The 17,581-nt window shown below is 43.0% G+C and overlaps 1 protein-coding gene across 1 annotated transcript; it reads right to left on the bottom strand.

Annotated features, from left to right (window-relative positions):
* Positions 1 to 786: 786 nt before the first annotated feature.
* On the bottom strand, positions 787 to 17,013 carry cnnm1 (cyclin and CBS domain divalent metal cation transport mediator 1). The gene is made up of 10 exons (XM_066693492.1): positions 15,548 to 17,013; positions 10,613 to 10,756; positions 9,183 to 9,323; positions 8,556 to 8,725; positions 8,054 to 8,153; positions 5,710 to 5,855; positions 5,352 to 5,601; positions 4,446 to 4,544; positions 4,191 to 4,307; positions 787 to 3,370 (listed from the first exon to the last, which is right to left on the bottom strand). Exons 1-10 carry the CDS (start codon positions 16,968 to 16,970, stop codon positions 3,291 to 3,293), a joined length of 2,670 nt encoding a protein of 889 aa, XP_066549589.1. The 5' UTR covers positions 16,971 to 17,013; the 3' UTR covers positions 787 to 3,290.
* Positions 17,014 to 17,581: the final 568 nt, after the last annotated feature.

Genomic DNA, 17,581 nt, shown 5'->3' with positions numbered 1-17,581 from the left:
CAAATGTGTTTTGTCTCTTTTGGTTTTCTGATTGAAACTGACGTGATTAATGCAATACCACTCGCCAACCATTTTATAATAAAGTGGTAACTAGCCATTGGGGAAGAATACAAATCAAACACAATCAAAATTGAAAATCAATGTAATGTTGTTCTCCCGTTTTCTGCCCATAGGAATGATGTAAAAGTAAAATATCAATCCCACAAGACTGCACATCTGGTTGGCGGTTTGTCACGGAGCCAGGAACCAGCTAGAGAAGACATCATCACTCAGAGGTGAGAGTGAACCCATACGGATTAACCCAATCTCGCAAATATAGGGGGCAGATCACATTTTAAATATATTGCCCATATATGGCAGTATATACATTACAAATATATTACAAATTTGGTAAAATATAGAATTATATTTTAAATGCTACAAAACTTGGCCGCATTTTGAAATATGTTGGGTTTATAAAAAATATACAGAGAATATAAAACAAATGCATTTAAAACATATTTGTATATATATGGGAGTTTTTGTGACAAATGCGTGGATGCAAATTTAATATATTTAAAATACACTCACCTAAAGGATTATAAGGAACACCTGTTCAATTTCTCATTAATGCAATTATCTAACCAACCAATCACATGGCAGTTGCTTCAATGCATTTAGGGGTGTGGTCCTGGTCAAGACAATCTCCTGAACTCCAAACTGAATGTCTGAATGGGAAAGAAAGGTGATTTAAGCAATTTTGAGCGTGGCATGGTTGTTGGTGCCAGACGGGCCGGTCTGAGTATTTCACAATCTGCTCAGTTACTGGGATTTTCACGCACAACCATTTCTAGGGTTTACAAAGAATGGTGTGAAAAGGGAAAAACATCCAGTATGCGGCAGTCCTGTGGGCGAAAATGCCTTGTTGATGCTAGAGGTCAGAGGAGAATGGGCCGACTGATTCAAGCTGATAGAAGAGCAACTTTGACTGAAATAACCACTCGTTACAACCGAGGTACGCAGCAAAGCATCTGTGAAGCCACAACACGTACAACCTTGAGGCGGATGGGCTACAACAGCAGAAGACCCCACCGGGTACCACTCATCTCCACTACAAATAGGGAAAAGAGGCTACAATTTGCACAAGCTCACCAAAATTGGACAGTTGAAGACTGGAAAAATGTTGCCTGGTCTGATGAGTCTCGATTTCTGTTGAGACATTCAGATGGTAGAGTCAGAATTTGGCGTAAACAGAATGAGAACATGGATCCATCATGACTTGTTACCACTGTGCAGGCTGGTGGTGGTGGTGTAATGGTGTGGGGGATGTTTTCTTGGCACACTTTAGGACCCTTAGTGCCAATTGGGCATCGTTTAAATGCCACGGCCTACCTGAGCATTGTTTCTGACCATGTCCATCCCTTTATGACCACCATGTACCCATCCTCTGATGGCTACTTCCAGCAGGATAATGCACCATGTCACAAAGGTCGAATCATTTCAAATTGGTTTCTTGAACATGACCATGAGTTCACTGTACTAAACTGGCCCCCACAGTCACCAGATCTCAACCCAATAGAGCATCTTTGGGATGTGGTGGAACGGGAGCTTCGTGCCCTGGATGTGCATCCCACAAATCTCCATCAACTGCAAGTTGCTATCCTATCAATATGGGCCAACATTTCTAAAGAATGCTTTCAGCACCTTGTTGAATCAATGCCACGTAGAATTAAGGCAGTTCTGAAGGCGAAAGGGGGTCAAACACAGTATTAGTAAGGTGTTCCTAATAATCCTTTAGGTGAGTGTATATGGAGAGGCTCTTCAGTGTTTATTTCTACATATTATAAATATATGGGTCTTCCGTATGGGAAGTGTCCTCTTTCAATCCAATGCCCCGTTCATATTCAGCTAATTGTTCTTATTCTGTCTTTTTTTCTTCTTTAACTGCAGATAGCAATCAACAGTGAGGTCAAAACTGGGTCACAATGTACAGTAAAGTCATGTTTGTAAAAGTAGCACTCCACACTAGCAATTGTGTAACTCAACACTGGTCCATCATAGTTAAGATAAAAAGAGCTGGCGGAGTAGGCTAATATTCAGATAAATAATTTGTTTATCACTGGAGGCCTGTTAACTATTACCCCTGTGTTAGAATTGTGTAAAGGCCTGGTCTTTCCACAGACAGAGGCCATTCTAGGACTATAGCTACCTTTCTAAAGCTAAAGAGTTGCTTCCTGCCACAGTCACAATGCCCGGTATATGAGGCAGATATTCCCCAAAACCTAATCTCTCCAAATCATAACATCCTGGAGGCCCACCGTCTTAACTGGACAAAACTATTAGGTTCCCAACGTACTGGCTGATGGTTATTTGCATTAGCTTGCACCTATTACAAAGTAAATTAATACTAAATTGTATATATTTTAGATCCGTAAAAAAATATTGTTTCTCTCCTTTTTTTTTGGACACACAGGAAACATGAGGAATTTGACGGCTATTCAAGGACTGCCTATATAGACACATGCACCGGTGTGTCTCTGCATCCTTGTAGCATTCCTGCATTACTCCTAAAGCAATCGCCTGTAGATAAAATTGTCAATCCTTTCTTTAAAAATATTGTAATAAACAGGAGAGATTAAAGAATTCTACCTCGTTTCTGTATCGGACAGGTACAACACAAAGACTAAAAGAAATTAGGTTGAAAGTGAAGTTTTCCAAACCTGCAGTTCCTCCCATCTTGTTGAACTGGATGTTTAGTGTCCATTGCATGGAAAACTCAGATGTCGTTTTCAGGATTTAGATACATAAGCCTCTCAGGAAACAATGGAAGTTCAGAGAAAACCAATTGCACCCTGGACTTCAGAGCCGACCAATCTGAGCACGCAAGGGGAAGGGAGGGGATGTTTGTTAGGTTCCTAGAGCTTTGTTTCTGTATTTTTTTTGCTGGATGGTTGCCAGAAAGCAGAAACTCCCTTAACATCTAACTTATAGGCTAGGAAATAAGAGAGAGATAGAAAAAATATATAAGAAATGCTATGGTCAAAAATGAATAGTATTTTCTTTTGCTCCCTAATGGAATACCAAGATGCAATGAGTCTGTGCAGGGATCAAGCAGATGGACGTACACACTGGCCTGGTGTCCCGAGGAGACCAAGCAGCCCATCCTGAGGGGGGCATGGATGGGACCAGCACAGGAGCCCTCTTCTGACTCTGTCTAGTGGAGGAGGCTCTGTTAAGGGGGCTTTTCTCCTTTTGCTGATTTACATGATTTGCGTGTCGAGCTGCCTGCCGCCCCTTGCCCTGCAGTGCTGCTAAGTCTTCATCAGAGGCAGTTCGGGGTTATCCTCTGGGGTTTTCTCCCCATCTCGAGACTTTTTCCTCTTTTTATTGCCTAGAAAACGAAAGAGATTTGAAGGAAAGAGGAGTGCCTTTGATGTAGCGGTCTTTGGTGAATCACACAAGCATGGATCATTCAGATGTGTCAAGTCACTACAATAACAGAAGAGATTCACAGCCAGCTCAGAGTTGGGTAGTAACTCTCCTTTAGTGATACTGTAATGGTTTCAATCGCAATATAAATATTTATAAGGTAAGTGTCCTCAAGTTATGCAAACAGATCAACAGCCTGAAGAGAGTTATGTAAGTACACTGCAATAAAATGTAAAAAGAGGACAGCTAAATCTTTTGTTTATTATGAGTTTTTGGCAGTGTCTACATTATATATACTGTTTTATTAAGTTGTTTTGCACTTAAGAGCAGTTGTTTATATTTTTCTGTAATTTGCTAAGTTTCCACAAGAGTTTCCAGTAGTTTCCAGACTGGAACAACACTATTTGTATAACATGTCTTTCATAGGAAACTCACGGTCTCAGTCTGGTGACGAATGCTTTGACATTCATCTTCCCTGTTGATAACACAAAGGACGAGGAATTGTTTGTTTACATGTAGGCCTAAAGGAATAACGTTAAGGAGAATTTGAGAGCAAGATTTGAGACACAAGATTTCCCAAGATAGTGATTATGTGGGATGATTCATTTTCTTTTTAATTTGGTATTTGCAGTATATAAAATCTTCTAAGACCACCACTATAGCCTCACTCTGGTACAAGAGAGATAAAAACACAGCACCCTCAAGTCCTGTGCCATGTGATTCTTTGAATCTGTGTGTACAGTGTGTCAATGAATGCGGGTGAGGTTGGACCGGGTGCTCACTGAGTTTGCGCAGGAGTTTCTTGCCCAGATTTTCATCGGAGGCGCTCAGAGACAGACTGCTGATGAAAGGGGAGGTGGGGTGCACTGTTTCCATGGGAACTGCGGCACTGTCCTTATCTGTCAGGGTTAAATGCAGAAAGAGAAAACTATAACAAGAGATCAAAGCCCCTCAAAGATGCTCTGCCAAGACATAGAACTATGACATAATGACATTCCCCATGCAAATGCATTATTTCTCACTGTGTTTCCCGTTACTCTCCGAACGGTCAGCCAGGTCCTCCCTGATGTAAGGAATCTCATCCATCCGCAGGAACACCGAATCACTGGGGCTCTTCTGGCCATCGGACTTGCTGCCTGCAGAGGGAGCCAGAGAGCCAGCTTCACCACATTGCAATGGTTAGAATCCACGGTCACTTAACACGGATTGATAGTAATGCCGGACTCTACAACTCAGATGGAAACACTTTTGCTAGCAGCCCCGTTAAACTAAATCAGTCAGTGTTCATTTCTAATTTCTGCATTTTCAGCAAATATTTGTGATTTTCCTGTGTGCATCTTGGTTAGACTACTAAGAGATCTTATCAAACAGTAGCATCTGTTCATTAAATCTGATGCAGACTTTTTTCTTATGAGCTAATTTGATTTGTTTAACTATCAGGTTATTTCCAGGCTGTCGAGTGCTGGGGTTTGGACTATATAAATGAAAAACAAAAAAACACCTCAATACAAGGTAAATGTAATTAGTGTATTAGTGTCTGGTCTGGATGTGTCATTATGATAAGCTGCAATATCTCATTGGATGAATGGGTATATCTCAATGACTACAGGCTTTTTTTGTGGCTTGATATACCAATATAGAGACCGACAGATTACAGAAGGCAGACCTGGACTGCAAGGATCACTGCTAATGCTGAAGCGCATAATTTGGCTGTTTTCACACAGCTCCGGGGCTGAGTTTGCACTAATCTGATGAGTTTCTCTGCTAAGAGGATTTTGTTACACCATCTGGCCAGTCCCGTCTGTGTTCAAGCAAACTCTGCCTTCCATTGGATGTCTGTGCATTGGGACTTTCGGTCTAAATGATAGCCTTACAGCTGCCGTAGTGCACAGAGTGCCCTTCTTGAAGTCTGTGACCTTTTCCTCAGAGGCAGAGGGACTCACGGACGATGCGGTTCTTCTCGTTGAGCAGTGTGGTGCTGTGCTGGATCCTGCTGATGAGAGGCCTGCTCCGTGTGGCCACGACGTTGGGCTCCGGGAGGGGCAGGGGGATGCTGATGGAGCGAGCCTCAGGGACGGGTTCCTCGGGGGTGGGCGTGCACTCTTCGTTCACCTGGGCGTCCGTGTCGGGCGTCTGCGGGGAGCTGTCGATGCGGGTGGCTGTCAGGGCGTTCTGGTAGTGACTGCGTGTGATCTGCATGGAGCAGGAGACAGAGTTCAGACTTACAGGCATGTTAGACCCCAAGAGGAAAACCTGCCACTCACTTTTTCATGTTCTATTGCAGTAAAGGTGCCATGCTACCTTGATGATCTGCAGGTCAGTAAGCTGGCGGACAGAGTAGTCAGGCAGGTACGCGTTGTTGCCCGTGTTGAGCTGGCTCATGCTGCCCCCGTAGATCATGGAGTCGGAGTGGTTGAGTCCGCTGCTGCGAGACGGTGACCTGTGGACTGAAGCACAAGCAATCACAGCATGCCATGCGGCTCCACACAGCACCACTGTGGACACACAGGGTCTCGGGCTCGGGGGAGCTTTCAGACAGGAACATTTTAATTAGATTTTTGCCTTTGACTTTAGGGAATACATTACACAATCCACCTAAAAACAGACAAGGAAAGAAGTAGTTATTTAACAATTTAGCTGATAGATTTTAAGTGTCTCTTCAATGATACATACAAACTTAATTAATACTGACTGAACATTCTCATAATAAGCTCACCACTCATGATTATACTATTGATATTATGAGATTTGAGGTCCAGTTACTAATTGTATGCTATTTTCTGCAAATCTCAAGATGTTTTGTGATGCACACCCTGTGATTAGAGGCTTTCGTTGCAAAGAGAAATGTTGTACCCCAGGCGCAAACATATTTCCATAATGTAATGAAATGCCATTATGCACATCTGTATGCAGTGCTGTTGTCAGTAAGGCATATTTCTGGGGCAAGCCGTTCTTCAAATATCTATTGAGCAATGAAATACCGTTATTGAATACAGATGTGCAAAATATTACATTTCATCATTTGAATATTTCTCATTGAAATAAACCCCCACAAACAGACATTGAGAGCTGTACTCAATACAGCTGCACATAAAGGAATTCCATTGCTGAATAAATATACAAATCCACTATTTCTGTATACAAAGCAAAAACCATCATCTTTCTATACATGACACCCTGGAAACAGTGAATTACTTAAATGCTCTTCTAAGCTGAAAGTTCTCAGTTCTGGATGTGTACTCCACTCATGCAATAATTAGTGTAAAATAAGGCAATATTATAATGTCCCAAAACCAACAACAATCTATGAGATTTAGCATCTAAACAATAAATTAATGTGAGTTTGTTATTGCAAAAGTAAACATATTAAAGCTAGACCAGGTCACTGTGGTAGTGATTGCCATTTCAAGCAATACTAATAGGACAGGGATGAAACAGGAGCCTTGTATGTAAACCGTCGGCAGTGGGGAGTGAAGGAGTCTAGTTTTCAGTTTTTTATCTGTATAGTGGGCAACTGCACTGTAGGCCACAGGATACAATATGTGAAGGCACTCACTGACAATAACTGAATGAATTGGTTGCAATACATTATTTATTCCTTTGCTGCTGGTAACAGATCTGGACAGACTGGGTCACCCTAATGGTCACTGACTGCAGCTACAGAAAGCCCTGCAGTCTGAGCTGCAGTGAAGTGTGCCTTCCCTGGCAATGGCCTCACAGGAATGTGAGTCACAGTCTTCAAGAGGACATGTCCTGATTGGCTGCAGCATGGGCACCCAACGTCGATGAGAAATCAATTGGCAGTATAAAGATAGTAGCGAAAACTGCTGATGTCAGGGGATTGAGAGAGAGAGAGGAAGGGAGAGGGAGGGAAAGTGCCAGGAATCAGGATGGTGATTTTTCTCTTGCTATAGCTATTTTCTGCCGGGAATGTTGTGAATATTAAGGGATTCTTTCTTATGTAATTTGGATAAGCCACAATTCTCTGTCGCTGTGACAGGGTCACTGTGCTATGCAGCTGGTCTCAGACATTTCCCAAGCTGGCAGAGACTGTGAGAGTCATATAAGCATGTCCCTCTACAGAACAAACAGGGCTGGTACAGAGCAAACTGGCAGGTTTGTCCAAACATGTTAAGATTATTTCAAAAAATGTCTTTCAAATTCACAAAATCTCATCTTTAGGTAAATACTGTGTATTCTATTTAAACATGTTTAAAGTATTTTATTCTAATTAAATCACTGCCAAAATAAGTATCAAATTATTATAGACAGGAAATTATTTCCACACCAAAATACTTTTCGTATTTTTTACACTGTTGTATTAACTATGTTCAGACTATTATGTAATTCTTTAGGATTTCTTCAAGGTTAAGTTCCCAATGGCATTTTTCTTACATCAGCTCCATTCCTAATTAAGCCTATTGAATCAGCAGCATAAGCTACAGGCAGTGTATGTACTCCTAGTTATATAAGCCCAATTCTTCTACTTCTTTTTAACTTAAAATAATGAGCATTTCCTCTCATTTTACAATTTGCCTTTTTTTACTCCATCTCTGGGAGCACCGTACGTTCGCCTAAAAAGGCGAGGAATGGACCGGTGCCCCATGGAAATGCCCCAAGCTCTGAATGCACCACAGACACTTACCCGAGGACAGTGTGGACATGATGGCAGGCACGCCATAGTAGGTAAAAGCGCCATTTTCAAAGCGTAGAGCTTCTTTTCCAATCTCCACCTCCACTCGGCCCTTCAAAACAGAATAGATTCATCATTACCTTTTCAAGGGATACTATTCATCTTGGAGAATATGAAACGTTAGTTGAAATGGGTGGTGAGGCAGTTTTGACAGAGGCAGCAAGATTGTGAATCATTTAAAAACAAGGGACTAGGTGGCCGAGCGTGACCAGGAGGTTGAATGTGAGAGAGAAGAGTGAAAGATGTGCTGCCATGTAGCAGTCACGAAGTGTACCTGAAGGATGAGGACAAAATAAAATTAAAAAATAAATTAATGTGAGTTTGTTATTGCAAAAGTAAACATATTAAAGCTAGACCGGGTCACTGTGGTAGTGATTGCCATTTCAAGCAATACTAATAGGACAGGGATGAAACAGGAGCCTTGTATTTAAACCGATATGTAAAATCGGTTTACCTGAAGGATGAGGACAAAATAATCAACCGGCTTGTTGCGCTGGTACAGGAAGTGCTGTGGCGCACGTTTGTGTTTCTCATCAAACTTGAGATCCTGGACAATGTTGGGGTGCTTCAGCAGGCGCAGGAGGATCTTCTCTGAGAGGTGTGAGGTCTTGAAGGGCTCCACTTCTGAGGAAAGGGAGAGGGAGAAAATGAGAGGGAAAGGAAGAGGAAGGGGGAGGGGATGTATCTCTTGAGTTTGCATTTCTGTCAGAAGGAGAAGAAATCTCAAGGACTGCTCCAGCATTGCACATTTGACATTGTGGAGTCTCTTCTCATGATGCAGATGGTTTGACATTGGCATCCTTATCTCAAAGGCATATGTGATGATGTTTCTAGGAATCTGATTTAACATTCACCTCAGACAGCACACACTAAGCTATTATTGGAGCTGCTTAAATATGCCCTAGTTCACATGTGTACCATCCAGCGCTGACATTGTGTTCAGTAAATGGTTTCATATGTAAAATCTGTACCACATCACAGTGCACTGTACATAAATGGGGGTTTGGGAACACCTTGGGAAATTAGTGATCAGTGTGAACATATAGATTGCTGATCAGGCACCTCTGTTTGGGACTCCCACCTGTTGCCAGGAATCGGTGTGTGGCCAGGAGCAGCTGGGGAGAGATCTTCACTGTCATTTCATTCTCTGACAGCTTGAAGAGGGAGAAGTCTTGCTGCTTCCTTTCATGGTGCGACACCCTCCTCTTGGTGCGGTTGTCAGCTGCACACACAACACAGGGTTAAGCTGGGCTCTCATTCCCCTCACGCAGCTACATCAGCTGCCACACAATATCTCGTTAATTTCAATGGCCTAATTAAGTCAATCGGCAGATTTAGTGCTCATTGGCAGGCCGCAAAATGAGTTACAGAGACAAAACAGAAATCAGCAACTGAAAAAGCATCTTGATAAAATCTTAAATACGTCCAGCTGAATGAATAATTTGATCAGTGAAAGTCAGAGAGAGCTGAAGCTGGTGTGAAAACCAGGAGAGAGTTGAGAACTAGAGTTGGATATCCTAAAACTTATGAAACTTACATCCCAAAACTCAAGATTGATTAATATGCATAAAAGGAACATACTTTTTTCTATAAGACTTGCTTGTAGTGAGCTGTCAGGATGTGGCTCAGTTAGGTTGATAGAACATTAATCTATAATCAACTATAAGTGAAAATTGAGTGAAAGCCTTTCTAAATATCTTTCACCTTCAGAGAATGGGTCTATTATTAAACGGGCCCCTCCCTCTAATCAATTACAATATATTGAACTATTAAGTAGATCATTGGTTTTCAGCCTGGACCCAAAAGGCTCCATTCATTCAGATTGTATGGGTGTCTTCAACTAGTCAATCAAAATAACATTAAACTGGACTAATAAAGCTAATCATTGGTTCAATTAAGGAACTGAGAGCTTGAGTGGAATGACAAACAGAAATCCCTGTAGCTTTCTAAGACCAGATTCATTATGCCCTACTGTGGAAAGAATTGGAAGAGCTTCCAGCTATTCATGGCAATAATAATTGTTATTATCAATGTACTTATAACATAGATAATTAGATCATTACCATAAGTGTTTTGGGATATCTAAACAGCAGGTTACTCTGTGATCAAGCTAGAAGATTTATTATGCTAAATTTACCATTTCATCCTAGAAAAAGAAATGCTGATGTTTTTAAAACCATATGCCATTAATCATACCTGATAGTGCACATAGATTACTGTCATTTGGAAAAATATCTTCTCTGTAAGTGCTGTGAGTCAGCAAGACTGTATAAAGACTTATTTAAGAGTCTTCTCCTGAGAATTATACCTGGGGGGGATTTTTTATTTACATCAGGAACTCTCTTTTCTGTGCCATTTCTGTAGACACTCACTGTGTTCTTGTAGAGAAGAACGCTTGAGATAATATTTGGGACAGTTAGACCCTCTCTTACAATTATGTTCGTTTGTGTTTGTTTTTTCCTTATGACACTGGTTGAATTGGGCACAGTTTCAAGGAAAGCTTTCACGTACTGTACAGGTCGGTCTCATCCAGGATCTCTGACTTGATGATCTCCTCGATGATGTCCTCCAGAGTGACGATGCCCATCACCTCGTAGAAAGGGTCGCCCTCCCCCTCGTTATTCACGCGCTGCACGATGGCCAGGTGCGATTTACCTGCACAGGGTGGGAGGAATAAGCACGTGATGCAGAAACGAACTCTGCTGAGTCTGCACTCGATACATGCGAGAGGGCACTGCTTTATCAGCACATCTCCTGGCAAATGGAGGAACAAAACTGTCTGAGTCCCATGGGAAGCTTTCCACCAATCGTGTATCCATAATCAGCCCACAGTACTTTCGGCACTACCTTAATATGTGATTGAAAGTTGTGCCTGAAACACGTTCCTTTTCTCTGATGCACTAAGATGTTCCATTAGAAAATGGCACTCTTCCACTATACAAAGCAGCACCGCTTATCCCATCTCTGTAGCCTACAGTCACTTAGTCTTTCAAGGCAGGGACTCAGGTGTAGCTTTTATTTCATTTTTAAAGAGCTTCTTGACTTCACGTTAGCAAAAATGTAAGCAAATATTTACAATCACACAGAATTACATCGGCTTAGGGGTTAAAATGAAATAAAACACGCCATGCACAGATCATAGAGGCAAAAAAAGGAACAAAAGGTAATATAGTATAATCAAGGCTTGACCCAGCTAGGATAAGAATTAGTGGGGGAGTCTGGAGAGCTAGGCTGTGATGCCGTGTCCCGCTGTGCAGGAGCTGAAGGGATTGTGTGCGTGGCAGCCTTGCCATAAATTAATTGAGACACCACTATTCAGCCATTTTACTGCTGCCTAGAGTCACAGCAAGGACACGCACGTATTCCAGCACATGAATACGAAATGAGACCTGTATAAACACAGGCACCTACAGACAGACACTCCAGCATCCATACTCGCCACTTAGTGACTAAGCCGGTAATTAGACCCATTTCCATCTTGTGAGATGGGAAATATGTTTGGGTTTGTTTTGGTTTTGTTCTCCTGTCCTGAGTAGCCCCTGCACTGTTTATGTAACCTGGTGAACTGTGGCTGCTGGTTGTGTCCCTTTACACAGCTCTCAGCATGGAGAGAATTCCAGACTTCGACAGATATTGATTTCTTAAGGGTAATGCTGACAAGGCATAAGGCTTTAAATAATCCCAGTCAAACCTGCCAAAGGAATGTGTCTTGTCTCTCGAAGCACTTCTGCAAAAAAGCAGGTAAGCTTAGAAGGAGGTTGGCCTTGCACCGTATACTATAACCCTACGCAACTGTTAATGGACAATATCCACCCGGCCTCTCGATGCCAAAGCTCATACATCCCAAATGGGTAGTGACACACTCTGATGTTAGGAAACCGGACAGGAGAGTTACCTAACAGAGCCGCCAGGAGAGCAGCACAATGAATCACATTGAGCAGAGCGCTTGAGTGTCTCATGTGATCAGATTTGGGATAGCATTAAATAATGTGAGGGTCAGAATAATACCAGCTGTCCCTTGCCATCGCTTGGTCCTCCAGGGAGATAAATCTGCCTTTTTTTTTTTACCTGACAGAGCACAGGTTGTCTAGATCCTTGACTAACTGGCAGGTAATTCACTCATTTGCCCCAAACAGTGGCTCAGCTCGGTTAAAGACACCCCGGTTTGCTCCGAATGGATGCCAGCTGTGTGGGAATGAGAGAGTGTGTTTAAGTCCCTGCAGCTGCTTAGAAAGCTGTGTTATGCGTCCTGGCTGCTGCTGTTGATGTGCAGTGCATTGCATTACATCACTGAATCATTACATAACCCTCCTCCCTGAGGGAACCTAACCCAACGCGGATGTCCCTGTTAATCCCCGCAGCACAACCAACGCATCCGATAGGCTGTCATTGGCAATGCCCATGTGGAGGGCAGTGTGTGTCTCAGCCTCAGCTGTGTCGTGTACGTGGGCCCTGCATGTTGAAATGCCAGGCATCAATGATCGCTGTGGTGAGCCTGTGTTACTAATACTAACTGAATTAATGCATCATGTGACCTGTTGTCCACTTGCCTGTCTTGATGATAAGAATATAATACAGTTCTACATGTCCTACATTTTCTTATTCAGACATTTTTGAGTCTCAAGTACACCTGTATGATATACAATGGGGAACAGATTAATTACATGACAGGTGCAAAACACCATATTGTTTCCTGATAGAAATGTACATAAAATGGCACTGTTTTTTTTTCCCCCCAGCAGTGACAGAGGGAGAATGAATCTTAGTGACATTTCACGGGCCGTCTCTCTGCTAGAACCAATCCATTTCTAAATGCGACAGGGAGCGGAGAACAAGGGAGCACTGGTATTAAATATTTCATGGCTTCCATTTGAGTGCCGCCAGGGGTGACTGAAGAGCGGAAGAGCTGTTGAGGAGGGTGTCGGGGGAGGGGGTCCTCGCTGTGGGGAGGAAAATTCCTGGAAAAAGAGCGCCTTCGTCTCCCCCCTAGCGAGAGCTGCATTGTTCCTAATGATAAACTGCAGGAACAGAGAGATGGGGAGAAGGTCAGGACTATACTGGGATCTGGAGATGGACTGCAATTCTGTTTGTTGTTCTCAGCATGGAAATACCAATTATTATTTAATTACGCTGCTCTCAATACGTTTAGACTAAGGGGACACCGTTTTTTCGCACCATTGACTGTATTCGCTAATGATTGTCCCTCTTCTCAGCTAAACGATTCCAGAGATGACATTTCTCGAAGTCTTTCAATGGGATGGGACAATGGGGCAGGATGGTGAACAGCCACCTCTTCTTCAATTAACTCATCCATTAGTGTATTACTTATCTCTCTGACTGTGCCCGTCCCAGACTCCTGTGCCCATCAGAACAGAGGGCTATTATGCAAGCCTGATGCCCTTAAATACCATGGTTCAATTTTGAGACTCATTATATGAAATTATCCCGCAACATACTGGAAATTAAACCTATTTTAAACTGTCAAGCTCCATCTAGGTAAAAATAACTCGTCTTAATAGATCTTCTGTATTTCATCCAACCGAACATAAGCCTATCATAGGTTTCTGCATAACATCCTCTTGAAATGGGGCAGAAATTGAGACTTTGAGTTGTTTGTTTTTGTTCATTCAAGTTACCATACTAATTACACATTCATATCTCTCCAGACAGGTTCAGATAAACACACTGACTGGCTGGAGCCGCACTGTAAAGCTGAGTGAAGACCCAGCAGACGATACCCCCCCATCACGTCACTCTACTTGACTACTGACGCAGTGCCGTCTCGGGCCACAGACAGGGTACTCTGTCATTTTCTTCAATTCAAAACATTAATATTGCCCCAGCACTGTATTTTTATATCTCTGACAGCTGGCTGTGGGTGGACAAATGCTTTCTGAGATTGGAAAAGTGCTAATCAGTGACCGTGGCCCCATGGTCTGGGATAAGGGCCAATATTTATGAGCAAGATCATCACAATTAAAAAACTTAAGAATAGAAAAGTTTATTTTTCTTTTCCTGTTTGGTTATACAAACACATATATTTAACTAAATTGAGAAATGGGGAGTTCTTTGTCTATTTACTTTAACCTTCACACACCAGGCCCTTTGTTCTAGAAATGTTTATCTTGGACGGTATGAATGGTACCTTTGTGAGGTTTTGGTAGTTCTCAGATGCTTTCTTATTATAAAATACTCCCCTGTATTTTAGCATTCCACATCTCTGTTACACGCTTATCCTTTCCATATTTATTCTGTGCATCCCTCTATTTTAGGGCTTCATTTTAAAATAAACTCCTTCTAGTGAAGACACCTGTGTGTACCCATCACCTTCCTCACCGCCGTAATAATTTACAATATGACATAGGCCGATATTTCTTCTTTATATGGTAACACTGCAATCATGGCTGATCGTTTAAACAGAGATCTAATGTACAGGCAGTGTAGATAAGGGTGCAATACCTGGACAGAGCAATCAGGGTGTCATTGGATCAGTGGGTTTTGTATTAAATAGGAGGGAGAAATCCTTAAAGACTATATGATGACATTTTGGGGTACTGTCTCACAGTGCAGTATAAAATCCTTCCTATTTCTGTGAGGGTAAAAGGAAAATAACATTTTCCACATGTCACATCTGATCCTTTTCAAATGACCAAACGTGTCCTGTTTCTTAACACTGATCTGAATGTGCCCAGCGCACAGGGATTAAGGCAGACATGCAGATATTGCTTCCCATATCACCCAGTATATTACATAACAGTTGATGTGATTGTCCTGATGAGACCAGCTTGAGCTGCTGTGAAATTGTAAACATGACCTGCATTGAGGTTTTTTAAGACATTGCAGGGTCATGGACACATACTCACTAAAATAACACCTCGTATCAAGCTGGGGGAAGGACTGTATTCAAAGATAAGCACAAGCAAAGAGATATGCTTTCATTAAAGAGCTTTAAAACAACTTACGTTCTCTAAATATGGGACAAAAATACTGATTTATTATACATATTTTTAAAGAGATTATTGAATCAGATTAAACATGATGTGAAATCACATTAAGGGGAATTTGTTATGATCTGATCAAAGTAAATCTGCAGTTTATAATTAATCTTTTCACAGGCTGCTTCAGCTCTAATTGAAAATCGATTTACTACAGTGGTGTATCAGATCTGTCTCTAAAAAAGTAAACATAGTTATGAAAACCCGCTTTTCCCCTATAAAACATATATACTAATTTTTCAAACTACTTGGAGACAATACAGTATTGTGTTATTGCATGAGCAAATATGTGATATCAATTTGAAAAGTTTTGTGTTGCATAATATAATACTAATAATACGTTTGATTACAGGCTTAAGCATGGGTTCGAGTCAATTAAATATTCTGGTATTTTAATTCCATCAAACTGGGAGCAAACATCGACTGTTATGATAAGACAGTAGACACTTACCTTTCTTAAACTCCTCCAACATTGCATCCAGCTTGGTGTCGTTAAAAACACAGTGCAGGGGATGGTTGTAAAACTGCGTGATGGTCTTTAAAGGGGTGCAGTCATCTGGATCCACGAAGGCCAGGTCTTTGACGAAGAGGATGTCCACGATGTTGGACCTCTCGTTCTCGTACACTGGGATGCGGGTGTATCCGCTCTGCATGATCTCCGACATGGTGTTGAAATCCAGCACGGCATCCAGGACCAACATGAAGCAGTCGTTCAGCGGTGTCAGCACATCTTCCACTGTTTTTGTCCTGAGCTCCAAGGCGCCCTGTATGATGTTTAACTCTTCTTTCACTAGGTCGTGGTATGGGTCCGTCACACGCAGCATCTCCAGTAACTTCTCCCGTGTGTAAAAGTTGCTGATCTCCTGGTGCAGGATGGTGTCCAGGAGCTTGCTGATCGGATAGGAGATAGGGAAGGATATCACCATTAATAGACGAGTTACCCATATGGTCTTGGATGCGACAGCTAGCCCGTGTCTGGAGGCAATAGAGTGCGGTAGGATCTCCCCGATAAAGAAGATACCAAAAGTGCAGACCAGAATAGAGAGCCATGTCAGTCCTAATATCTGGCACATCCACACCGCTAAAGACGCGTTGATGAGCGCGTTGCCCAGGAGTAAGGTGCACAGCACGTAATTGCCGTGCTTTCGGACCGACTCTATTGTGCGGGCATACTTCTGCTCCTTCTCGGTGCCGCTGTTCTGGATCACTCGCAGCTCCACGGGATCCAGGGCCAGCAGGCTCAGGTTGAGCCCGCTGAACAGAGCGGAAAACGTCAACAGCACCACTGACACCAACACCTGCATCCAAAGGTCGGCCTCTGTGGGACGCTCCACCACAGCCAGCCAAAAATCTCTAGTCCTTAAGTGCTCCCACTTGGCCCCATCAAAGGCACACATAGAATAATATTTGATTTTCTCACCTCTGCGCAGGTCCTTAGCCAGAAGCTCCACCAAGATTGAATTCTGGCTGTAGGTGGATTTGAACGAGCCCAGCAACTCGATGTCGGAGGTCCTGGCGTTCTTGTCCAGGCATGGGTTCCGTTTGGGATGCACCTGCCCTTCCCTGCCCGGGGTCGGCTCTTCGATAAAGGCGATCCACGGCGCAGTAGCTGCCTCCCCGGCTCTGCCGCCGACGGTCCTGTTGAGTCTCTGCTGGGATGCTGCATAGTACACACGCAGCCTGAACCGTGTTCCTTCGGTCGCCTTCAGCACCCCGTCTTCCACGGACAGCTCTCCCCCGGTGTCCTCCGGCCGGAACCCGAGCAAGCCCAGGGCCGAGGCGGGGAAAGAAATGGCGAAGACGAAGAGCAGAGGCAGGGGAGGGGGTCTCGGGATGCAGAGGGATGCGAGTGCAGCCGCAGCATCCGCAGCCATGATGCTCAGTGCGCGGTGTGCGGACACGGGGAGCCGGGTCACGTGTCTGGATCACACTGCAGCAGCTGGATTCAGGGCAACAGCTGGAGTGCCCACGACACACAGCCGGGCGACTGGCCGGTGCAAACTAGACGTCTTTAAGAAATACCACGCTGCCGTGACGTCATGCGATTTTGTAAGAAGACACGCATGCCGTCGCTACTATAAATAGGCTCGGACAGCGCCGGGGAAGGCAGGGTTGTGGATATTTCGATTTTGTTTTCTCAATGATATATGAGACTTGGTTCAAGACATTTCTTACCTGAGAGCATTCGAGGATACGTTGATGTGTTGATTGATATAGGACTACGTCATCATATATATTTGAAATCACATGCATTTAATCACAGACCTGAATTATATTTTTGGTTAAGGATAACGGTATTAACACCTTGTAAATACATTGGAAGGTTTTATTTGACCTATTTATTTTTTTATTTTAATGGGGAGGGGGGAGGGATTAACCACAGAGGAAAACAGCTTAAATGGGACAATGCAACTGCAGCATAATTGTATCCTGGACTACTGTGTGATACAATGGGTGGATCAGATTTCACAATAAAACTCTCTGC

The sequence above is a fragment of the Amia ocellicauda genome, chromosome 20, assembly GCF_036373705.1.
Source record: "Amia ocellicauda isolate fAmiCal2 chromosome 20, fAmiCal2.hap1, whole genome shotgun sequence".
NCBI lineage: Eukaryota > Metazoa > Chordata > Actinopteri > Amiiformes > Amiidae > Amia > Amia ocellicauda.
This window is presented reverse-complemented; position numbering and strand designations above follow the sequence as displayed.